Source organism: Oryx dammah, unplaced genomic scaffold (assembly GCF_014754425.2).
Source record: "Oryx dammah isolate SB20612 unplaced genomic scaffold, SCBI_Odam_1.1 HiC_scaffold_25, whole genome shotgun sequence".
In the NCBI taxonomy this organism is placed as follows: Eukaryota; Metazoa; Chordata; class Mammalia; order Artiodactyla; family Bovidae; genus Oryx; species Oryx dammah.
Genome location: NW_024070209.1, coordinates 102,820,516 through 102,841,938, shown reverse-complemented (window position 1 = coordinate 102,841,938; position 21,423 = coordinate 102,820,516). Strand labels below are relative to the sequence as shown.

General features: G+C 65.5%; 1 protein-coding gene across 4 annotated transcripts; it reads right to left on the bottom strand.

Annotated features, from left to right (window-relative positions):
* Positions 1-104: 104 nt before the first annotated feature.
* Positions 105-9,178, bottom strand: EGFL7 (EGF like domain multiple 7). 4 transcript variants are annotated; one of them, XM_040225543.1, is made up of 11 exons: positions 9,018-9,178; positions 8,229-8,408; positions 7,535-7,625; positions 3,847-3,968; positions 3,523-3,639; positions 2,416-2,531; positions 2,168-2,263; positions 1,868-2,032; positions 1,274-1,338; positions 602-764; positions 105-410 (listed from the first exon to the last, which is right to left on the bottom strand). In XM_040225543.1, exons 4-11 carry the CDS (start codon positions 3,924-3,926, stop codon positions 388-390), a joined length of 825 nt encoding a protein of 274 aa, XP_040081477.1. In that variant the 5' UTR covers positions 3,927-3,968; positions 7,535-7,625; positions 8,229-8,408; positions 9,018-9,178; the 3' UTR covers positions 105-387. The 4 variants fall into 4 exon arrangements, with proteins under 4 accessions (XP_040081477.1, XP_040081475.1, XP_040081478.1 ...); XM_040225541.1 differs by having other exon boundaries at positions 7,535-8,408; positions 9,018-9,176; XM_040225544.1 differs by lacking the exon at positions 9,018-9,178 and having other exon boundaries at positions 3,733-3,968; positions 7,535-8,321.
* Positions 9,179-21,423: the final 12,245 nt, after the last annotated feature.

Here is a 21,423-nt window from a genome sequence, read left to right as displayed (position 1 = left end):
GCCAGCTCCAAGGCTGTCTGCCTCTCTCCCAGCACCTGGCTGTCGGCCTGGGGGAGGCCCGTCAGCTTCAGGACGCTCCCCAGACACCTTCGTGGACACAGCAGTTCAAGTCTCACTTTATTTTGACAAAGGATGGGGTTGCCCAGTGAGGGGTGCAGGCCCCAGGCCCTGGGCAGGGCGCCTCGTACCGTCCTCGGCCGTGGACCCACAGGCCCCGAGAGTCGGCCGGGGTGCAGGGGGCTGGCTGGCTGGGGCTGGATTCACACAGGACGAGCCTCTACCCCGCCCCAGGTGGGGGCCCCGGGGCCTCCTTGGTCAGCAGAGGTGGGGCGGGGCGAGGAGAGCCTCTCCAGGCTCTTGGTTGCCAGGACTGGTCAGGTGGGCCTGTCACGCCTCCTTCTTGCAGGAACCTGTGGGCGGAGGGGGGGTGGGGTGGGATGGGGTCAGAGGTCACCGTTTCTCAGCACCTTCTGGCCAGCCAGACCTGGCCACTCAACCCATGGCTGCCCCGCCCTCCACCCTCTGACCTCTGGGTGGGAGCAGGGGTCCTAGGCTTTGTGTGTTGGGGGCCGGGGGAGGTCACGGGGCCCGCAGCACTCACAGGAGCCCAGCTGCTCCTCCAGGAAAGAGATCTGCTCGCTCAGAGAGTCGATGCGGTCCAGCTGCTGGAGGGAGTGGGCGAGGAGGCTGCCGGGGTCAGGGAGTCCATGCTCCAGGGCACGGGAGGCCAGGCTGTGCAGTGGGGCCAGCACGAGCTGCAGCTTCTGTGGGGTGGGCAAGGTCCCGGGGAGCCGGGGGGGGGAGACCTGTGTGACCCTGGGCCAGCCCCTCACCCTGTCCGTTCCGTAAGGATTTAAGGACAGTAGGGTGGCCAGCGAGCAAGGCACTGCCGACCCACAGACCCAGGGCCAGCTGCAAGGCTCCGCAGTGTCCACCAGAGGGGGCTGGTGGACGCAGGTGACGTCACACGGGCCAGCTTGGCCAAGGCCTGGGACCCCTAGTCAGAAGGGCTGGGGGAGGGGAGGTCAAGGACCCTGTGGGAAGGCCTCAGGGCACTGTCCCTGTAGGGACAAAGGCAAGGCATGGACTGGACCGAGGTTCTGGCTCTTGGTGGGGTCTCCGCCCCATCAACGTCCTGGGGTCCCAGACATCGCCTGCTGGGCACGGTGCCCAGACCAAGGGCACCCTAGAAGCCGCTTCGCCAGGACACCCCCATGGAGCCCCACTCCCAGGCTGAGCCCACCCGCCCTGGGGATCCCTGCCCGGGCCTCACCTGCTCCAGCACGTCCACCCTCGACTGGAGCCTCTGTATTTCCTCCTTGACCTCACTGTCCGCTCCTGGGGAGGGCAGCTGCGGAGTCAGGGAGGCCCGCTCCCCGCCCTGCGCCCCCCACCCTGGGCCAGCCTCGCAGCCCCATGCAGGGGGGCTCCCGGTGTGGGGCCCGGCCCTGGGGACCAAGTTCAGCCCCAGCTGCTGTTGTGTGAGTCCTGCCCCGGCCCCGCTCCGGGCCCCGCCTTCCTCCAGGGCCTCGCCCGCGCCCGCCCCCCGGGGGCCAGGGTCGCCGCCGTGCTCAGGGTGGTCTGGGCCGACGTCCGCGCGGTCGCTCCGTGCTGGGCTGCTGACGGCGCATTATTACTCACGGTACGAGTTTGAAGTGTCACAGCGCGTACCAAAAGTAATAATGTCCCGTCACCAGCAGAGGTGCTGTGTCTCTGGCGGCGGCTGAGCTGAGGCCCTCCCCACCGTCCCCGCGGGAAGCCACAGTGCGGCCTGCCTCCAGGATCCCTATCGTCACCACCACTCCCCCGGCCAGCCCTGCCCAGCCCCAGGCACAGCAGCAGGAGTGGCATCTAGAAGGCACCTTACCTGTCGAGGGGTCTGGGGTCACCCTGGGGGCCCCTCTCTCAGGCAGGCAGAGTGCCCTGTCCACAGATGGCCAGTGCCCCTCCCAACACTGGCACCAGTAACTGCCCGCCGTGTTGACACAGCGCTGGGGACAGCCGCCCCCTCCGGCGCTGCACTCGTCCACATCTGCAGGAAAGGGGCTGTCAGGCCCGAGCACCTTCCCTGAGCCTCCTTAAGACCCACCCCTCAGGGGGCTGCCAGGACCTGTGGGAGGTGCCCGGGGGCTCCTTCCCCCTCTGGGTGGCCAGGTACCAGCCTCACCTGTCTGGCAGGCATCACCCTGCCACCCTGCAGGGCAGTGACAGCGGCCAGGCTGGACACAGCTCCCTCCGTTCTGGCACGGTGGCTGGCATATTGCTGTGGGGGTGGGCAGGCCTGTCAGCAACGCAGGAAGGTGCCCGGAGCCCCACTTAGGGGGTGGTGTGCAGCCAGGGGATGGGTGCCACGCAGGGCCCGCTCTTGCCCTGCTGGGCTCTGCTTCCCTGACACTGGGTGCTCCGGGTACTCACCTGCCGCACAGGCCCCCGGTACCCCACCGGTCCGCTTCCAGCCGGGGCAGCAGGCATAGCGAGGCCGGGCAGGGGCCGGCCCGGGGTGGCGGCGGTAGGCGGTCCTGTAGAGGGTCCTGGGGGGGGCGGTGGCAGCTCAGAAGGGCCTATGGCCCTCACGGTGCGGTGGCAGGGGGGACGGGGGCTCCATGCTGCCACCAGGGCCCCCCCCACCGGGGCCTGGTTTCCCCACCCCGTGACCACACCCGCCTGCCTTCTGGGCTGGCTCCGGCCCCGTGCCATCCAGAAGCTGCATGAGCCGTCTCCCCCAGCATGGATGAGGCCGGCAGCTGTGCCCCCAGAGCGCCTCCACCCCCGGGGAGGGCACCTCGGGGTCCCCGCCCAAGCTGCCTCCCTGGCCCAGGCTGCCCTGTGGGCAGAAGCCCAGCGAAGCCTGGGGTGGAGTAAATAGAGGTGGTGCCTTGGGGGGAGTCTCCCATTCTGGGGAGGTTCTAGGCCCTGAGGGAAAGGGGCTTCCCACCCTGTCCCCGTCCCCCATCAGAGGTCCTTAAGAACTTCACAGAAAATAGAATCTTTCCCAACCACATCACATCCCCATAGCAAAGAACGAGAGATTCTGCCCCCCACCCGCCCCACAGCCCATGCTGGCTCAGACTGGGACGTGCTGGGTCCTGGGGGAGGGGAAGGATCTCCATCTGTAACTGTTGGGGGGCTGCCAAGGGGAGGGGGTGCTCCCTGGAGCCCAGAGGGCAGGACCAGGAAGAGGCAGATTTCAGGGAACCAAGTGGGTAAAATCTTGCAGCCAACGATGCTGGGTGGCGGGGGGAGTGTCCCCAAAGTGGAGGGGGGCAGACAAAATGGGGGACCCCTCTAAAATGAGGGTGGGGGGCCGGTGCGCCAGACAGCCCTGGAGTGGCTGGCTCTTGCGGTCACGGCAGTCACTTCCTGAGTCCGGGGCCACACAGGTGACACGAGGCCCCGTCTCCAGAGCACACTCGGACCCAGCCTCCGCAAGGCCTTCCACTGCTCGGGGCCTCGGTCTCTCTCCGGGGGCCCTCCCAGCCCCGGGGCTTGAGTGTGGCAGGCAGCAGTGGGGGCGGCGCTCACCGGTAGGTGCTGCAGGCTCGGTACCCATCGCAGGTGGTGAGGAAGGGCTGGTATACACGCTGCACAAAGGACTCGGACACGGGGCCCTGGGGAGCCCCGACGACACACACCCTGCGTCTGCAGGGGGCGGGGGAGAGACGGGGTGAAGAAGTCAGCAGGGGGCTCCCAGGGCTGGGACCCTCCACCCCAGAGCCCAGGGGAACTGGGCACCTGGGCTGGGAATTCCCCGACGGCATGCTCAGCAGGGGCTGCAGGGAAACGCCAGCTCCCCGGACATTGGGGGCTGCCCCCGAGGAAGGCTAAGGGCCCCGAGCCCCGGCTCACCCAGGCCGGTAGACATGCTCCACGCTGCCCACTGCCAGCACCAGGAACCAGAGTGGAAGCAGCTCCTGGGAGCCCCACATGGCCCGAGTTTCTGGGTGGAACGGCCTTCTCCTCGGGGTGGCCTGGAGCACAGAGCACAGCCCTGTAAGTCCCTCTGCCGATCCCCCCTCAAGCCGGCACCACGGGAGAGACGGTCCCCTCGGCTCGTGATGCCTGCTCGGCTCAGCCACTTTGTTGGGGCCTCTCACCATGGCGGGGGAGCCCCCACGGCCAGTGCCAGCTCTCCTCACCCCTAGCCCACCTGGACAAGGAGGCTGGCCCTCACTAGCCACATACAGCCCACCCTTGGACCACAGAAGGGCCAGGACATCGGGGTCTGGAAATGGAAGCTGACGCCCTTGCCTGGGGAGAGACGCACCTGGGCCCTGCTGGGCTCGGTCAGGTTCACCCGGGAAGGTGGGGGCCAAGGGGGGACTACCCCTCCCTCCCCTGGCTGGGCTTGGGGCCCTCCCACAGCAGGGCAGGGCTCGTACCCCATGGCAGGCCTGAAACCCACCCCAGCTGGCTTGGCCCTGGCAGCCTTCAGGGACCTCATGCACCAGGCCTGGGAGCCTGGGGCTGTAGGTGCCTGGCAGGCAGGAGGTCCACCTGGGTTGGGGCCGGGGCCTGCCCCTGGGAGGGGTCACTTCTATGCTGGGGCCTGAACCACGGTGCAAACCGCCTCCAGGCCTCCCAAGACAGTGGCTCCATCAGGCCCCGGACGGTGGAGGGGTTGGAGCAGCACCCCTCCTGCCAGTGGAGCTCATCACATCCCTGTCCTGGCGGCGGGTGGGAGCCAGGGAGGCTAGAGAGCAATTTCTGGGAATGAGAGAAAGCCTAGCCCAGAATTAACAAGCCAAGTGAGTGACAAGCCAAGGGGACTGGAGCGGGGCTGCCGTTGCTGAGTGCCAAGAGTCTGGGGAGCGCTCTGCTCCCCTGCTCTGGGAGCACCATCTGAGGTCCCCCCAGGGTCCCCTGAAGGACAGGGCACAGGAAGGAGCTGAGCTTGTGCGTGTGCTAGGGGCAGGTAGCAGAGTCTGGGTACAGTCGCCTCCCTCCCTGGCTCTCAGCTTCCTCTGGCTCTGATGGGTCAGTCCCATAGACAGGGACCACCAGGAGCATCGCTGAGCCCTGTATCCACACTGGGGTTCAGCTGGATGCTCGGTCCAGGCCCTCACCCGCCGCACCGCCCGGCCCTAGAGCCGCATGAGGGTCATTCCTGCGAGCCTGCCCCCCATGCTCTGTTGGTGGCCTGAGAGGGCAGGGCTGGGTGGCCGAGCAGGCAGAGGCTGCAGCGGGCAACTGAGGTGCTGGATTTAGTTTGGGGACGGCAGGGGGTGGCTGCTTCTTGGCAGTTTCTGGGCTGGGGTACATCCTGCAGTCAGAAGGCTCAGGGGATGAACTCTGCAGGGGGCACCCTGTTAGGGACACACTTGGGGGCCTGGCAGTCCCGGCAAGAATTGAAATGAGGGGGGACAGGTGGTCCTGGGAATGGGCCCCGGGAAGGCAGAGGCAGGCCAGTGGGCTGGCAGCGCCGGGCAGGGGCCTCCCGGCTTTGGCAGACCCTGAGGGCACCCACACTGGGCAGTTGGGTGTCCCCCTCGTGCACATGAAACTGTCCTCCGCAAACACCCACCCAGCACCTCCGCTACCTATGGAAAGCTGGTTAGGAAGGAAGTCGTGTTTTTCAGAGGAGAGACTGGATTTTTGAAAGTCATGCTTTTCTCCTAGCCCAGAGGAAGCGGCTGGCTCTGGCCTCTGCTGGGGGCGAGCAGTCTCATTTCCCTTTGCAGTTACAGCCCCATGCAGGCGGGAGACAGGGCAGGCAGGCAGGCAGGGAAGGGGGACCCATGCTGCCTCCAGGATGACAAGCAATACTGCCCCATCACCTCTGAGGGTCTGCAGGAGCCTGCCCCCACCTGCCGGGGGTTGGGGGTGATGGTGCACCGCGCAGCCGCCACCCGCGGAGACTGAGTCCGCAGAGCAAGGGGCCTGACTCTGGGTCCCCTCTTCCACCGTGAGGGTTGCTCTAGACGTCAGGACCGGGGGTGGTGGATATGGGGACGCGGGGTAAGATGCCTCCCTGGGGGTGCGCCCTCTCCACTGCCCACCCCACGCCTCCCCTTTCCCCCTGCATCGTGGGGAGCAGGAGCGAGGGGGAAGTGACCCCCTCCGGCCACCTCAGGGTACAGCTAGCCTGGGCGGCGGGGTCCCGGGCCCGCCGGGCTACGGGCCAAGCCCTAGGGGAGCCGCAGGGCCCGGATAGGGGGATAAGGGGCCGCAGCGCCCCCCACCCCGCGCAGGGACCCCCCACCCCTTGTGGCAGGGCCCGGGTCCCCCGTCACCAGCAGGGGGCGCCCTTTGCCAAGGCCGCTGGGCCCATTCTCCGGACCTGGGGACCCGGCTGGGGGTCGGTGCCCGCGGGGCAGAGCCCGGCGCTCCGGGCCGGCTCACCTCCGGGCTCCCTGCGGTCGCTCCGTGTCTCACCCCCTCCACCCCGCCCTCCCTCTCCCTGCGGCCCCAGCTCCGCGAGTGGCCAGGGCCCCCGCCTTCCCGGCCCCAGCCCCCCGGACCCCAGCCCGAACTGTGAGCACACCCCCAGCCCGCGGCGGTCCCCGCGCCCCCAGCCAGGAGCCCCGCTCCCTCCGCACTCACCGCCCAATCCGGGGCGCGCACGCGCCGCTGCCGCCACCGTGCCGAGGGGCCCGGGCCCCGCCCGCCCGCCAAGCCCCGGCCCCGCCCCGCCCGGCCCGCCCCCAGCCTGCCCCGGGCCCCGGGTGGGCGCCGAACCCCCCGCCCGCCCCCATTGCGCAGGTTGGGAAACTGAGGCTCCGCGGCAAACGGCGCCCCCGGGGCCGGGCAGTGAGTCAGCTAGAACCGGGGCTCCTGACGCACAGCCCGCCCCCGATCGCTGCCGCCCCTCCCAGCCCGCTCCCTGGGACGCAGGGCTGAGACTGCGGCCAGGTGCCCGGAGGCAGAGCCCACGCGAGCCGGGGGTAGCTAGCTCTCGACCCCTCAGGCTGAGCAACGACTCCTGGGGATGGCCATCGCAACTGGGCGGCCAGCTCACTGGGCACCAGGGGTTGGCTAAAGGCGACGGCTGCTCTGCAGCCACACATTGGGTGAACGGCAGTGACCCCCGGGCGCATAGACTTCTAGAGATGGAGGGTGGTGAGATGGGGGTGGCGGCCTCAGCAGCACCCTGCTGGCTCCTAGGTGTGTGTTGAGCCTCACTCCCGGCCAGTGTACCAGGTTAGGGGGCCTGTGGGGCTTCCACCAGGCTCTGCCTTTGTTCAGGACAGTTGGGACCACCTTAGAGTGTGCCTCAGGCCCCTGAGGAGTCCCCCACAGGGGGCTCCCGGGCCATCCCCTCTCCTGTCCAGGCCCCTCTGCACGTTTGCAACGTGGGCTGAAGCAGCCCCAGGTGGTGGAGTGGGCAGCAGGGCCCACTGTGTGGCCAGCGCGGTGGGGACCAGGTGTGGGGCGGCCGGCCCTCCTGAGAACCCTGTCATTTGTGCACCGGGATTACCCCAGCCCTCCCTGGGCCTGCCTGTCTCAACAGGGTCTCCCTTGAACCCGAGCCCCGGCCCTGTTTACCTAAGCTCATGTGTGCAGGTAAAAGGTTCCTGCTGCTGCCCTGGGCACTCACCTGGGGAAGGGGGCTCCCTCATGCCCCGGACACTGGTGGCAGCAGCTCTTCTGGGTGGAGGGGGCCGCCCGTGCCTCCCTGGTGCCGGGGTCTGTGGGTCAGACACACAGCCTTGATCCCCCTGACATGCCATGGCAGGTGGGGTGGGGGGCCAGCGTCCATGCGGCTGAGGGCCCTCAGCCTTCACTTGGCCTGCAGACCCCCATCCTCGGATGGCCACTCAGCTCTGTACACACCCTCAGCCTGGCTGTGTTCATTGCTAGGGGGTCCTGAGACCCCCAGATGGAAAGCTTCTCTAGGCAGCTTGGGGTGCTGGGTGGGTGTCCTGTGGGTACATGGGGAGGAGGCCTTGGGGCAGGGCCAGCAGTTCCAGGGCACCCAGTTCAGGCCTCCCTTGGTGCCCAGGAGGAGAAGGAAGGGGCCCGAGGTGGCTGGACGGGAGCCCCCCCGGACCAAGGGGCCTGGAAGCCCCTGGAAGATGCTCTGAGGGCGGCTGGCGAAGCCGCTGCTGGGATGCTAGGATGGTTAAAGGGGCGGGGGGGCCCTGCCACTGGAGCTCTCCCTCCAAGCCCAGCAGGTGGTCCCAGGCAGTAAAGAGTTCCAGGCCAGGCCTAGGGGGTACAAAGGGGAAAGCTGCCCTGCTCCGTCCCCTGCCCCCATCCAGCCCCTGAAGCTGGTCACATGACCCTTTGACCTCCGGCCTGGAGCGCTGGATGGGCTGGTCCTTGCTTGGCTGCTGAGCTGGGTGGCGGGTTAGCCTCTGCTTTTTCCTCTGGAACGTGGGTGCTCGTCATACATGCCGGGGCAGACGGGCAGGGCCCAGGAAGGTCCCCGTGCCCTCTTGGGGACCTGTGCTGCTCCGGGTAGGAGGCTCCTGTAGGGTGCCAGGGGGGCCAATGGAATGCCCACGCTGTGCCCCACCAAGCTGTCCCTCTCCCCGACCCCCAGCCAGCCCCACAGAAGGCAGGGGGCTCCCCCCACGGCCCATCCTGGCTGCAGACTTGGCTTTGGGGTTCCTGTCTCCCCTCTGGCGCCCGTCCCCGACACCCTTGGGGTGTTTGCCCACCCCTGGGGGATGCCCTTGGGACACACAGGTCCCAGAGAAGAGGGGTCAATGGGGCCAGGGGTGGAGGTCCTTCTTCTGACCCCAGGGGCTTCTCAGGGAGAGCAGGGCGGCCCAGGAGGGGGCTCGACGGCAGGGTCATCACTGCACTGGCTCCCCTTCCAGGGGTCATGGAGCTGCTGGGCTGCCCAGTGCCAAGAACGGGGGTGGAGCAGGCCAGGCTGGCGTCCAGACCGGGCCGCCCCAGTAAATGCCCTTGGCCAAGGTGAGGATAGCACCAGTAGGGGTGCCGATGAGGTGGCCCCGGAGTGGAGAGCCCTCGGCGCTCAGCCCACAGGTGCCCGTGGTCAGTGGAGCCCACCGAGGGCGCTCGCCTCGTCCTGCCTGCTTCCCGTCCCTGCAGGGTCGCCCCTGCCGTACCTGCTGCTGCCTGCGCCCCAGCTCGGCTGCCTCCCCGGGCCGGGGGTGGGCCCTGCCGCCCCTCGCCCGCCACCTCGAGGCGACTCCGGAGGCCGCCCGCCTGTCCGGTCAGCGGGAGCCTGCTCCTGGGCCATGGGGACTGCCGCCTCGGGGCAGGGAGGCTCCTCCCGGGACGAGGAAGGGCGGCTTTTTATGCTCCGTCCCGTGTAAATCGGGATTGGGATGGGCCCTTCCCGGCCGGACTTCCTGTGTGTGCTGCCCGCTGATAACGGGATCTGTCAGTGAACAAACAGGAGGCCAAGGGCGGGCGGGGGGCTGTGGGGGGGGGGGGCGGGGGCCGGCTGAGTGGCTGGGGCAGGGCTGGGGGAGCTGCCCCCCGGGGACTTCAGGGTCTAATCCTGAAGCAGCCGCAGACTTTGCTGGGGCCCACCTGGTGACCCTGGGGCCCGACGGGGCCCACGTGTGATGGGCATGGCTGGCACCCAGCGCCATCCCGAGGCTGGGGGTCCACCAGGCTGGCAGGGCTCCACAGACGGGCCCCTTTGTCCTGTGACTCCTGGGCCCTTGGACGTGTGTGCCGGGGCCCGGGGCTGGGAGCAGCCAGGGCAGGCAGCGGGTGGGTGAGGGAGCTGGGGGTCTGAGAATAGCCTCTTCCCTGGGTTCCTGGCTCCCTGAGTGGCCGTGGTCGGGGGAGAGGCAAGGAGCGCAGACATCAGCCCAGGGCCTTCTCTAGGAATGAATGGGGCGGTGAGCTCCTTGCTCCAAGGTGAGAGCCCCCGCTCCCACTTCGGGGCCCTCGCTAGGGGAGGACAAGAGGTGCTCCCTGGCCTCTCGGGCTCCTGAGGCTGGGGGTGTGTTGTGGGGGGAGTGCAGGAGCTTGGGCGGCCGCAGAGGGTGCTCCCTCGGGCCCTCCAGGTGCTCCAGCCCCAGGCCAGACCCCCAGTTCCCTCCTTCCGGCAGCGCCCCAGTGGCTCTGCTCTGGCTGGGTGAGTGCCGCAGGGGAGCTGGGCAGTGACCGAGGACACAGCTGGACACAGCTGGCCGAGGGCCCTGGGTGAGCAGGCCCCCAGCCTGCCATCCTCGGGGCTCAGCCCGCACCCACCCACAGTCTGGACACCCTCATTTCTCTGGCCTTGAGCACCTCTGCTCAGCCTTCCCTCCCTCCACCCCACCCAGCTCGACGTCCCGGCCAAGAAGGGAGCTGGGGCAAATCGGGAAATTCCCCCCGGAGTGCTGAGAGCCAGAGGGAACCTGCCCACCCTTGCTGGGGGCGGGAGGTCTTGGCGGTCAGCCCGGACTGCTCTGTCCCCGCCCCCCTGGGAGGGTGTCCTGTAGGCGAGGCTGTGGTCAGCACAGGACCTTTGCTTCTCCTGGCCTCAGTTTCCCCATCTGTTCCAGGGAGTCAGGGGAGGTGCCAGCCAGTGGGGTGGCCGTCACTGCCGAGGAGGTGGCTGGCCCTTAAGCATTGCGTTGCGGGACGGCGTCTGGGGGCTCACCCCCCACCTCTTCCCCGCCAGCCCCCTGTGGCCTGCCCTTGCTCCCTGGCTCTCACCCAAGGGTCCAGCTGCCCAGGAGGGCTGTGTGTCCTGCTGAGTGTACCAGGGGCCAAGTTGGGCTTTGCCCACACCCAGAAGGTGGCCCAGACCCTAACGCTGACCCAGCCCTAGGCCCAGGGGTCAGCTCGTGCCCCTGGGTGGGAGAAACAGTGGGTGTCAGGGCCGGCTGGGCTCGGCCCCATCTGTGTAAGGATGGGAAGACTGAGGCCCAAGGGGGAAAGAGGCTCAGCCCAGGTGAGCAGGGCCCCCCCCCCGCCCCCCCGTTCCTCCTGTGACCCACCCCAGGGGGCAGCCCCAGGGGGCTGAGGTCATGAGCAGCTAATTAGCCAACTTGTGAAATAGTTAATGGGCCCCCCTCCATCTAAAACATGGGGAAGGTTAGGGAATTTTCTGGAAGGGCGCCCAGATCATGCAGACTGAATGGTGGGTTGAAAGATGGAATTACAGGCGGTGGCCGGGGGTCCTCTGTGCCCCAGTCTTCCTGGCCCACTGGTTCTGGGACCCCCCTGCTCTGGGCACCCCCACCAGCTCTGCCCTGCTGCACCTCCTACAGGGCCCCGTGCGGCAGCCGGCCCGGCCCGGGCTGTGGCCTCAACCCCTCCGCACCCCCCAGTCTCAGGTCCTGGAGCCTCAGAGGCAGATGCCAGAGATGGGCTGAGGTCCCGGCCTGCCCCGGGCAGGTCGGGGACGGGCAGGACCTGCATGGAGGGTGGGCTGAGCACCAGCAGAGGGAGAGGACAGTGCTGGCCGATACCCCGTCAGACTCTAGGAGGGTCCTGGGGACCTGCAGGGGGTCGGGGTGCCTCCTGCCCCATGGGTGCCTGCTCCCGGGTGCTGGGACGCGGGGAGCTCACTCTGTATTCCAGTCTAGGCGACTCTACCTGGGGCAGGCCAGGACCACCCCATCCTCAAGGAGGCCCCCTGCCTGCCCCCCATGGCGTCTCTCCAGGGTCGGCGAGCATACCACCACAGCGGGATCAGCTGGGGAAGGAGTTGGTGCCACCCCGAGGGCGGCACAGAGGTGACCATCTGCTGGGGTCGGTCCTTCACTACCGGGCCGCCTGGAGACCCGGGCCCAGGGCAGAGCCCCAGTGTGGTCGGAAAGCTGGCGTTTCAGTCCCAGCTTTGGCTCCTGTGGCTGGAGCCTCGGCCCATGCTGGCCTCAGTTTCCCCATCCGCTCCCCGGTCCGTAGGCGCGATGGTCCAGTGGCCTCCCAGTCCGCCTGCAGGCATTCTGGGGGTGATGGACTGAGTCTCGCCTTCTTACCTTCCCAGAGCGCACGGGTCAGACCAGGGGCGTGGCGGGGCCGGCCAGGGCCTCCCAGGCCTCCTGGGACCCTCCCGGGAGCCCTCAATGCCAGGCTTCTGGCCTCGGCAGGCTCAGGAGCAGACAGACCAAGCCCCCGGCAGAGGCCTGCACAGGCATCTGGGGCGGCTCGAGGGGCGCTGGGCGCAGCGTGTGAGCCAGGCCGCAGGAGGGGAGGACCGGAGCAGGGGGCAGGGGAGAGCAGGGGAGAGCAGGGCTTCCTGTTTACCCCCCTCGGTGGCCCCTGGCCTCAGGGACAGGATGGCCCTGTCAGCCAGGCTCCCGCCAGATGCAGCTGACCCTTCATCCAGGGACGCGTGCGCCTGGCCCAGTGACCCGTCCCCTGCAGGACTGGAAGGGAGCTCGCGCTCCCCTAGGCCCAGGGAGCTGTGTACAGAGTTGGATCGGGTCCCACAGGGAACAGGAGGTCCCACTGGGAGAACGGGGGTCTGTCCGGCAGCCGGGGGTCTTCGGCTGTACCCAGGCCCCCAGTGGCTCCTGCTTCGCACCTCTTAGATGTGCCCACTGCCTGGTCCTGTGTGCAGTGCTCACGTCTAACCCTGGAGCTGCTGCAGCTGAGGCTCACCAAGGGGAGTGATCCCCTAGGCTCGGCTGGCGCGAAACAGAAGCTCTGAACGCGGAGCCCAGGGCTGCCTGGGCAGCGGGAGGCCCTCGGGGCAGGCTTGGTCCCTTCTCCTTGCTGCTCCGGGGTCTTCCTTGCTGGGGACTCCTCACACAGCCCTCCCAGCCTTTCTGCTGCTCAGGTCCTCCCCCGCAACCACAACCTCGGTTCCTGGTGGGTCCCCCGGGGCCGTGCCCCGTCCTGGTCACCATGCTTCCTTGGGCAGTCCCTGGTTGCAGGACAGGCATGAAAGCAACCCCTGCCCGACGTGTCTCCAGGCCACCCCCCCCCCCCCCGCCGTGCGGGAGCGCTCCAGCCTCCCCACAGCCGCGCCAGCCCTTGCTGCTGTCCGCTGTTCTGTCTTAGCCGTTCGGATGAAGGTGCAGGAGGATCACTGTGCTGTCATTTCTTTCATTTGGGAAGATGAAGGCAGTCTCCGTTTTTGAACAACACATTTCCTCCATATCATAGGGGAGACCCCCCGGAGTCGGGTGAGAGCTGAGCAGGGGGCACCAGGGGAGCAGGCAGGGTAGCTCCAAGAGAGCTGGGGTCCGGGCCTCTGCTTTGCTGAGCAGCCTGTGAAGCGCAGGCGCCAGTGGTCTGGGCAGCGGAGAGAGGAGAGACCCGCCCCCCCCGGGCAGTGAGCGTGGGGGTCCCCTAGGGTGGGTATGCTCCACGTTCCAAGCTCCCAGGGGCCGCCAGGAAATGCTTGTCTCTAGAGCTGTTGGCCAGGTGGGGGTCACGGTGCTGACTGTGGCCAGGAGGTGGGCTCTGGGTCCCGCCTGGAAGCTGGCAGGTGGGCAGTGGTGGTCACGCCTGACCCCTGCAGGAGGCTCACTGAGCAGGGGGACCCCGGGATAGAGCCTGACGTCCACCTGGCGCTGCAGCTGGGCCCTAACCCGCAGGTCCTCAGCCCTCAGCCCACAGCCCAGATGCGTTCTGGGGCCCGGCTTTGCCTGGAGCCCAGGCTGCCCCAGCCCCACAGGGCTCCCTGCCCCCGCCATGAGGGGTTGAGGAAAGGGGGCTTGAGCGCCCTGCCTGGAGCCCTGGACAGAAGCCCCACTCATGATCAGACTGCAGTTTGCCAAGCCTGATGGATAGATCGGCTGTTAACCTGGGGTAAAACACTTTATCTCCCAGGACAACAGAAAGGGAAGTTCCAGAGAACTGATGTGTGTGCTGGGGGTGTGGGGGCAGGTCAGTGGAGGTGGGTTACAGCACAGCACCCGGGTCTGGGCCATGCTGTCCCCTCCCTGCCTGGCCTGCTCCGGGAGCGCTGGGCATGAGGCTCTCCGAGGCCTTCAGGGAGCAGGGCGGTGAGCGGGACCCCGGGGCCTGTTGGGCCGCGCCGATGGCACATGGCTCTGGTGGGCTGTCTCGCCCACCCTGCAGGGCCGCCACTGCCGCCGGACCCCATCTGTGCAGGAGGAAAGGCCCCTCAGGATGGCGAAGACAGTCAATGGGCAACATTGCCCTTGAACCGGGAGCTGCAGCCCTCCCCAGGCCTCCACGCGAAGCAGGCCTCGGGCACAATGTCATCCCAGCCGTCCAGGGGAGAGGGGCTGGGGGCGGCGGGGCTCCCCTCCCAGGGAGACTGTGTCGCCGGGAGAGTCTGCGGTCTCCACAGGGCAGCCACAGGCTCCGGGAAGGTCTGGGACATTAGAGGCCGGAAGCTGCCTTGCCTCAGTTTCCCCGCTTGTCAGAGCAGGGCCTGGGGAGCCCTGCGGGGGGAATCTGGGGATCTCGAAACTCTGTCACAGTAGACAGTTGTGCCTGAGCCCTTTCCAGGGGAGGGGCGGAGCGGCCCACAGCATCCACCAGGTTCTCAAAGGAGCCTGTGCCCCCGACGTGCAGACCCCCGTGGGCAGCCCTGAGGTCCCTCCAGCCTCCACGGTCCATGCTGTTCGGTCCCCAGCTGCCTGTGAGCATTTGATTTTGATACCCTTAAAAATGCATCTCCTGCAATTAGCAGGCAGATTCTTTACCACCAGCTTCACAGAGAAGGGTGCGGGCTGGGGGGGCAGCTCTGCTACCCCGGCAGGCCAGAAATCTCTGTTTCCTCTTGGCCAGGAAACAGGAAGTGAGTGTGCAGGGGAGATTGGGGGCCAGGCTCCGAGAACAATAGAAGCCCCTCCAGAGGGGAAGGGGAACTGCGTCATGGGCTGGGGGGGGGGCGCCGCCTGACCTCTCCCGCGCAGTGCACGGCCCAGGCGTAAATTTAGTCTCGGTTCTTTTCCTGGTGAGAAGAGGCCCCGTGCTGGGGGAGGGGACGAACAGCCAGCCTCGGTCTCTGGGTGCAGGGCTCCTGGGGTCTTAGGGACCATCTGGGTAACCTGAGGAGAGGAGCAGGGTCTGGCCCGGGGACCATGGGATGTGGGAGTGGGGCAGCTCAGCCGTCCCAGTGGGGCTGCAGGTGGCTGGAGAGGCCCACAGGTGCATGGACAGAGTGTCTCATCAGGCCCAGGTTACGAGAGCGGCTCCCCTGGTCTCTGCCCGTGGCAGGTAACTCTGCTCCAAGCAAGCAGGCTCTGTCCTGAGAGCTGTGTGGCCTTAACCAGAGCTCCAGGCCGGGCCGGGGCTCAGCAAGAACCAAGGGCCAGCCAGTGGTTTCTTTTTATAATAGAATAGCCATTCAGTTCAGTTCAGTTGCTCAGTTATGTCTGACTCTTTTCGACCCCATGAATCGCAGCACGCCAGGCCTCCCTGTCCATCCCCAACTCCCGGAGTCCACCCAAACCCATATCCATTGAGTCGGTGATGCCATCCAACCATCTCATCCTCTGTCATCCCCTTCTCCTCCTGCCCCCAATCCCTCCCAGCGTCAGGGTCTTTTCCAATGAGTCAACTCTTCTCATGAGGTGGCCAAAATATTGGAATTTCAGCTTCAGCATCACTCCTTCCAAAGAACACCCAGGACTGATCTCCTTTAGGATGGACTGTTCAGATCTCCTTGCAGTCCAAGGGACTCTCAAGAGTCTTCTCCAACACCACAGTTCAAAAGCATCAGTTCTTTGGTGCTCAGCTTTCTTCACAGTCCAACTCTCACATCCATACATGACCACTGGAAAAACCATAGCCTTGACTAGACGGACCTTTGTTGGCAATGTCTCTGCTTTTGAGTATGCTATCTAGGCTGGTCATAACTTTCCTTCCAAGGAGTAAGTGTCTTTTAATTTCATGGCTGCAGTCACCATCTGCAGTGATTTTGGAGCCCCCAAAAATAAAGTCTGACACTGTTTCCACTGTTTCCCCATCTATTTCCCATGAAGTGATGGGACCAGATGCCACGATCTTAGTTTTCTGAATGTTGAGCTTTAAGCCAACTTTTTCACTCTCCTCTTTCACTTTCATCAAGAGGCTTTTTAGTTCCTCTTCACTTTCTGCCATAAGGGTGGTGTCATCTGCATATCTGAGGTTATTGATATTTCTCCTGGCAATCTTGATTCCAGCTTGTGCTTCTTCCAGCCCAGCGTTTCTCATGATGTACTCTGCATATAAATTAAATAAGCAGGGTGACAATATACAGGCTTGACGTACTCCTTTTCCTATTTAGAACCAGTCTGTTGTTCCATGTCCAGTTCTAACTGTTGCTTCCTGACCTGCATACTGGTTTCTCAAGAGGCAGGTCAGGTGGTCTGGGATTCCCGTCTCTCTCAGAAAACATTATGAACCAGAACAGCTGTAGCGAGATGTAATTCACATGCCCCATAAGCCAGCCACTCGAACTGTGCAATTCCACGGCTTCTAGTACAGACACCGAGCAGAGTGACCATCACCAACTTCGATTTTAGAATATTTTTAGCACCCTAAAGAAGCCTGCCTCCTTCTTCCATCTATTCCCTGACCATATGCCCCCCGCCTCCAAGCCCCACACAACCGCCCATCTGCTTCCTGTCCCTCTGGGTTTGCCTGTTCTGGGCATTTCCTATGAAGCGGGGGCTTGTGTGCGTAGCTTCTTGCCTTCAGCAGTGTTTGAGGTTCACGCATGTTGCCCCCAGAGTTGGCGCTTCGTGCCTTTCTATGGCTGCATGACGTTCCGTTGTGTGGATGGACATGTTATCTGTTCCTCAACTGATGGGCCTGCGGGCCATTCCCTCCTGGCCAGCCGCTAGCTGGGAGTCACGTCGGACTCCACAGGGGCCTGTGCTCTGCGGATAGGCTGGACTCGGCCACTGGAGCCCCTGGGAGTCACAGGGGGTCCCCAGCAGTCACCTCGGTGCTTGGGAAGCTCCTGCAGGCCCAGCCTGGCCCCATTCTCATTGCCCTGGGCCCCAGTTCGGGGACACAGGACCAGAATCAGGAAGGCAGGGCTCCCACCAGCTTGGGGAGCAAAGCAGTGCTGGGGTCTGATCTGGGCTGCATGTTCAGGACCCACCCCCGGGGGTCCGAGGTCTTCTCCAAGCCCCAGTGTTCTCCATGGCGATGATCACTCAGGATTCCTCAGCTAAAGCAGGTTTCCTGCTTGGCCCCACTGTCCCAGGAGCACGATGAGGCCCCCGGAGGCCACCTGGCATGGCAGAGCTGGGGTTAGGATACAGGGTCCAGGGTCCCAGGGCCCCAGGTGAGCCGCGCTCTGGGCATCCTGACCAACACTCTGTACTGGGGACACCAATGCCACTCCACTGGCCGTGAAGGGGGCCCTACGCCCTTTCATGGGGAGGGAGGGGGCATGGGCCAGACCCTTCCTCAGGCCGGGCAGGCACCCAGATGCGAGAGGCACCCCGCTAGAGTCCTGGCTCCTCTGCCCCGGCCACCGTCCTGGCCCAGATGACGCCAGCCAGAGTCTCAGACAGGATGTATGTCCCCGACCACCTCCCCCCGGCCCCGTCCTGAGCACCACGAGGCCTGCCTGGGGATCGCAGCTTCCGGAGCCAACCCGGCTGTGGACAATAGCCGGAAACGCCGAACTCAGGCTCCGGGCCAGGCCAGTCACTGGATCCCTGGGAGGGGTTGGAGGCAGCTCCGCATAAGCCCCAGGCCCCCCTCCCTGGGGTGGAAGGGCTCCCCAAGGACCTGCTGTCTCAGGGGGGTGGCCGTGGACAGCTGTCCACGGGGCTGGACTGGTGGAGGACTCAGGAGGTGGAAGCAGGTGGCCATTGCAGCCAGGGCCCACCCCCACCCAGGCTTCGGGGAGTTATGCCCGCCTCCACCCTGCACGCACGAGTCCCAGCTCCAGGCCCCACTGGGTTCATGGGGCAAAGCGCAGAGGGCTCCAGAATGCCCCCAGACATTCCAGAATGCTGCCTCTGATGGTTTATTGGGTCTGACTCAGGAGGCACAGGCGCCCCAATCCCTCTTCCCACTCGGCCGCCCCACCGTTTAAAGGAATGACATCCAAAAGCAAAAGAGCCACCTCCCCTCTCAGGCTTGATCCCTGGCGCCTGCGGGCTGAGCTGTGGAGGGACAAAGGGACACGGTTGGGAAGGGGGGCAAGGAGACCCCCCCCAACTCTCCTGCCCCACCCCCATGCCCTGTAGCCAGGGAGGATGTGACTTCTCCAGAGGCCTGTGGCTGGGGCAGGACAGGAAGGGCCCTCCGGGCCAGGACTGCTTATTTATACTGCATTTTATGATTCTAAAATGAAAATCAATCTGTGTGTGTGTCCAGCACATGAAGTAGCAAGCGCTCACTTGGAAAGAGCTGGTTGGATTAGATTCCCAAAAGCATGAAAGAGAAACTGCTGCACCTCCGGCTCGTCTCACCACGTGGGGTCTGGGTGGGGGGCGGTGGAGCGGGTGCCTGCCACAGCCCCTGCCACTCAAGGTGGAGGGCGCCCTGGGTCCATGCACCCTTGAGGTCAGCTCTGCCCAGTCTCAGTGACTTCACGACCCCCAGGAAGAGGTGCACTGGTAACGATGGATTGTTTTTAGCACAGCTTTGGGTTCCCGGCAACACTGGGAGGAAGGTCCGGAAAATTCCCACAGGCCCCCCTCTCGAGTACAGCCACCCCCCCCATCCACACCCCTCCACAACGTGCTCGTTACAGGGGCAAGCTGACACTGCCCACCTCCCGGAGTCCACTGTGCGGCCCACCAAGAACGCATATCTCGGTGTGGCGTGCTCTCTGGGTTTGGACAGGGGTGTCAAGGTGTGTCCATCATGTGGACTCGCTTGGGCAACCTCACAGCCCTAAACTCCCTCTGAGATGCACATATTTGGGACAAATTCACGATTTTGGTGGCTGTAATCCCCATTACAATGGGCCAAGCAGCCACTCATCCCTTGATGCACCCACACCCGCCCCCCACCCCCGTGGTCACCATGCCCTCGGCTGGCCCCTGCCACCTGGAAGTACACAGCGGTGCCCAGAGCTCAGCTCGAGGCTTCAGAGATGGCATGAGTGATGAGCGGGTGCATGCCGTCCCTGCCTGGGGCTGAGTGGACCACAGTCCAGAGCAAATATATCTTTGAAGAAGGAGCCTGTTGCGGCTCAGAAAGTAAGCATAGAATTCCCTCCAGCCATCCCCCTCCGAGACGGTACACAAAGAAGCTGAGAACAGGCCATCATTATTATTTTTCACAATAACCGAAAGCGGGGAACAACCCGGGTGCCCAGCCACTGACGAGTGTCGGATGAATGACACCCGCGGTCCAGCTGCTCAGTGGAACAGTGTTCAGCCAGCGAGGGATGAAGCAGACGCCGTGACCACACGGACGAGCCTTGGGAACAAGACGCTGTGTGAAGGCGCAGAAGGACAAGAGCGGTGTGATTCCATCTGTGGGAAATGCCCCACACGGGCGCATCTATTCAGACTGAAACCCAGCGGTGGGGACAGAGTTGGGGGCAATTGTTTTACAGACGCAGAATTTCATATTGGGAGGGTGACAAGTTTCCGGGAGCAGACAGGGGTGGTGGCTGCACAAACTGAACGTGACTCATCCCGCTGGTTGTTTTACACTTGGAAACGGCGAAGGTGGCAGAAGCTCTGTCCCGCGCTTGTCGCCACTGTGCTCAGGGGCTCGGTCGTGTCCGACTCTTGGCAACCCCGTGGACTGCAGCCCGCCAGGCTCCCCTATCCATGGGATCCTCCAGGCAAGAATACTGGAGTGGGTTGCCATGCCCTCCTCCAAGGAATCTTCCTGACCCCGGGGATTGAACCCGAGTCTCCTGCATTGGCAGGCGGATTCTTTACCACTGAGCCACCTGGGAAGCTGCAAAAGAATTAATAAAATATATCCAAGCTCACTGAACCGTACGCTTGGACTGGGGGCACTGAGCAGTCTGTCACGCATGCCTCAAGAAGGCCCTTATAAGAGAAGCGGAGGTGCCCCAGACCCGAGTGCTTCCTGAGCAGGTAGCCGAGCACCTGCCCACCAGGCCCTGCTACCAACCCCACGAGGCAGGGGGTTGCGTCTTAGGGGGCTGCCAGGGGCCGCTGGGGAGGCAGTGCCGAGGGGTCCGACTGTCTGTTCCGGAAACAGACATGGGGCCTAGCCTTCCCGGTCACCCACCGCCCCCCTTAGACTGGGGCGCACAGTTCTCAGCCAAGGGCAGTCTCTGGGGTCCAGGGGCTAGGAAAGGCCCCTGGGGGGGGGGCCAGTGCAGCCCTTCTCAGCTCAGCTCACCAGCTCTCTATGGGACAGAGACCCCTGAGCGTGCGGGCCCCTGGGGGTGGGGTGACAGCCCCCTCTCTGTCTGACTTCGGGTCACTTCAGGACAGGGCCGGTTCAGAGCCAGGCTGAGCCAGGCCCACGCTTCCCTGGGGCCTCAGGCACAGGAGGGGGCCTGATCCCGACCAGGCCCCTGCCGCTGCCCTGGCGGACCACTCTCCGCTTCCCCACCGCCCGGAGCTGAGCCAGCAGAGCGCGGGGCCTGGAGGGGACCTGGCAGGAAGGAAGATTCCTGGCCGGTCCTGGGGCCCCTGGCCCTGGGGGCCTCAAACTCCCCCAGACCCTGGACCACGGGGCCAGGGCGGAGAGGAGGTGGAGGGGAGGGAGGCCATCGCCAGGCGCTCAGGCTTCTCACCCTGGCAGGAAGGGCTGACCGGAGCTGGGGACAAAAGGCGGACGTGCAGCCAGCCATGTGTGCCCTTATCAGGGTCTGCACTCGCCGGCCCGGCCTGGGCGGAAACGCTCCTCTGAGCCCGCCTTCCTGCCCTGGCCGGGCCCTGTGCAGGCTCAGGGAGGGGGCAGGGGCGGCGGTGTGGGGGGCCGCCTGGCCAGGGGTCTGGACTGTCACTCGAGTAACACGGTGGCATCACTCACTTAATGTCAGAGTGAAAGCTCTCCCCCTCTGTCAGACGAGGGAACTGAGGCCCAGAGCAGCAGTGATAGGGTGGGGGGCCAGGCCCCCCAGAGCTCTGCACGGCCGCCCATGGCGAGGGGGGCACCACAGGGCAGGGTGGGACGGATCCGGCGGAGCACGCCCGTCGCAGCCCACATGGAGCCTCAGGAGCCGCTTGTTTCAGCTCACGTGTAAGAAGTGCGTCCTGATGAACAAACACGCAGCGGGGGCTGCGGGCCGGAGTGTGGGGCTCTGGGCTTCCTACCAGGAAGCAGGTGTGGAGGAGGGTGTGCTCTCCCCTCCCCCACCCTGGGGGGGCAGGCACGGGTGCTCCGTGTTATAGAAGTGGTCCCAGTGCCTGAGTGCCCTCCGGCCACCCCTGCAGCCCCTGCCCCCAGAGCCCGGGCCCCGGCTGCCCTCTGCTGGGCAAGCCTGGGCTGCAGGGAGTCCCCCCCGGACAGCCTCTCCACCTCCAAACGCAGACTCGCAGGACCCTGGGTGGGCGGGGGTGGGGGACCCATACCAGCCCTCTGGGCGGCCCTTCATGCCCAGCCCCTGCCCATCCATGTGACCTGAGATCTGCCTGGGGGCTGCCCTGCTCTGAGGAGGGGGCCGCCAGGGCTCAGGGTGGGCCCTGCACTGGTGACCGGGCTGGGTAGCTTGCCCAGCAGGGCTCCGACATTTGTTCCATCGCCGGC

What these genes read in the sequence shown, in the direction of transcription:
- EGFL7 (XM_040225543.1), bottom strand. Translation starts at nt 3,926, where the DNA reads ATGTGGGGCTCCCAGGAGCTGCTTCCACTCTGGTTCCTGGTGCTGGCA. An exon ending in GAGCATGTCTACCGGCCTGG is followed by an intron (nt 3,640 to 3,846) that starts GTGAGCCGGGGC and finishes CGCCCCCTGCAG; the next exon opens with ACGCAGGGTGTGTGTCGTCG. An exon ending in ACCGGGGGCCTGTGCGGCAG is followed by an intron (nt 2,264 to 2,415) that starts GTGAGTACCCGG and finishes CCACCCCCACAG; the next exon opens with CAATATGCCAGCCACCGTGC.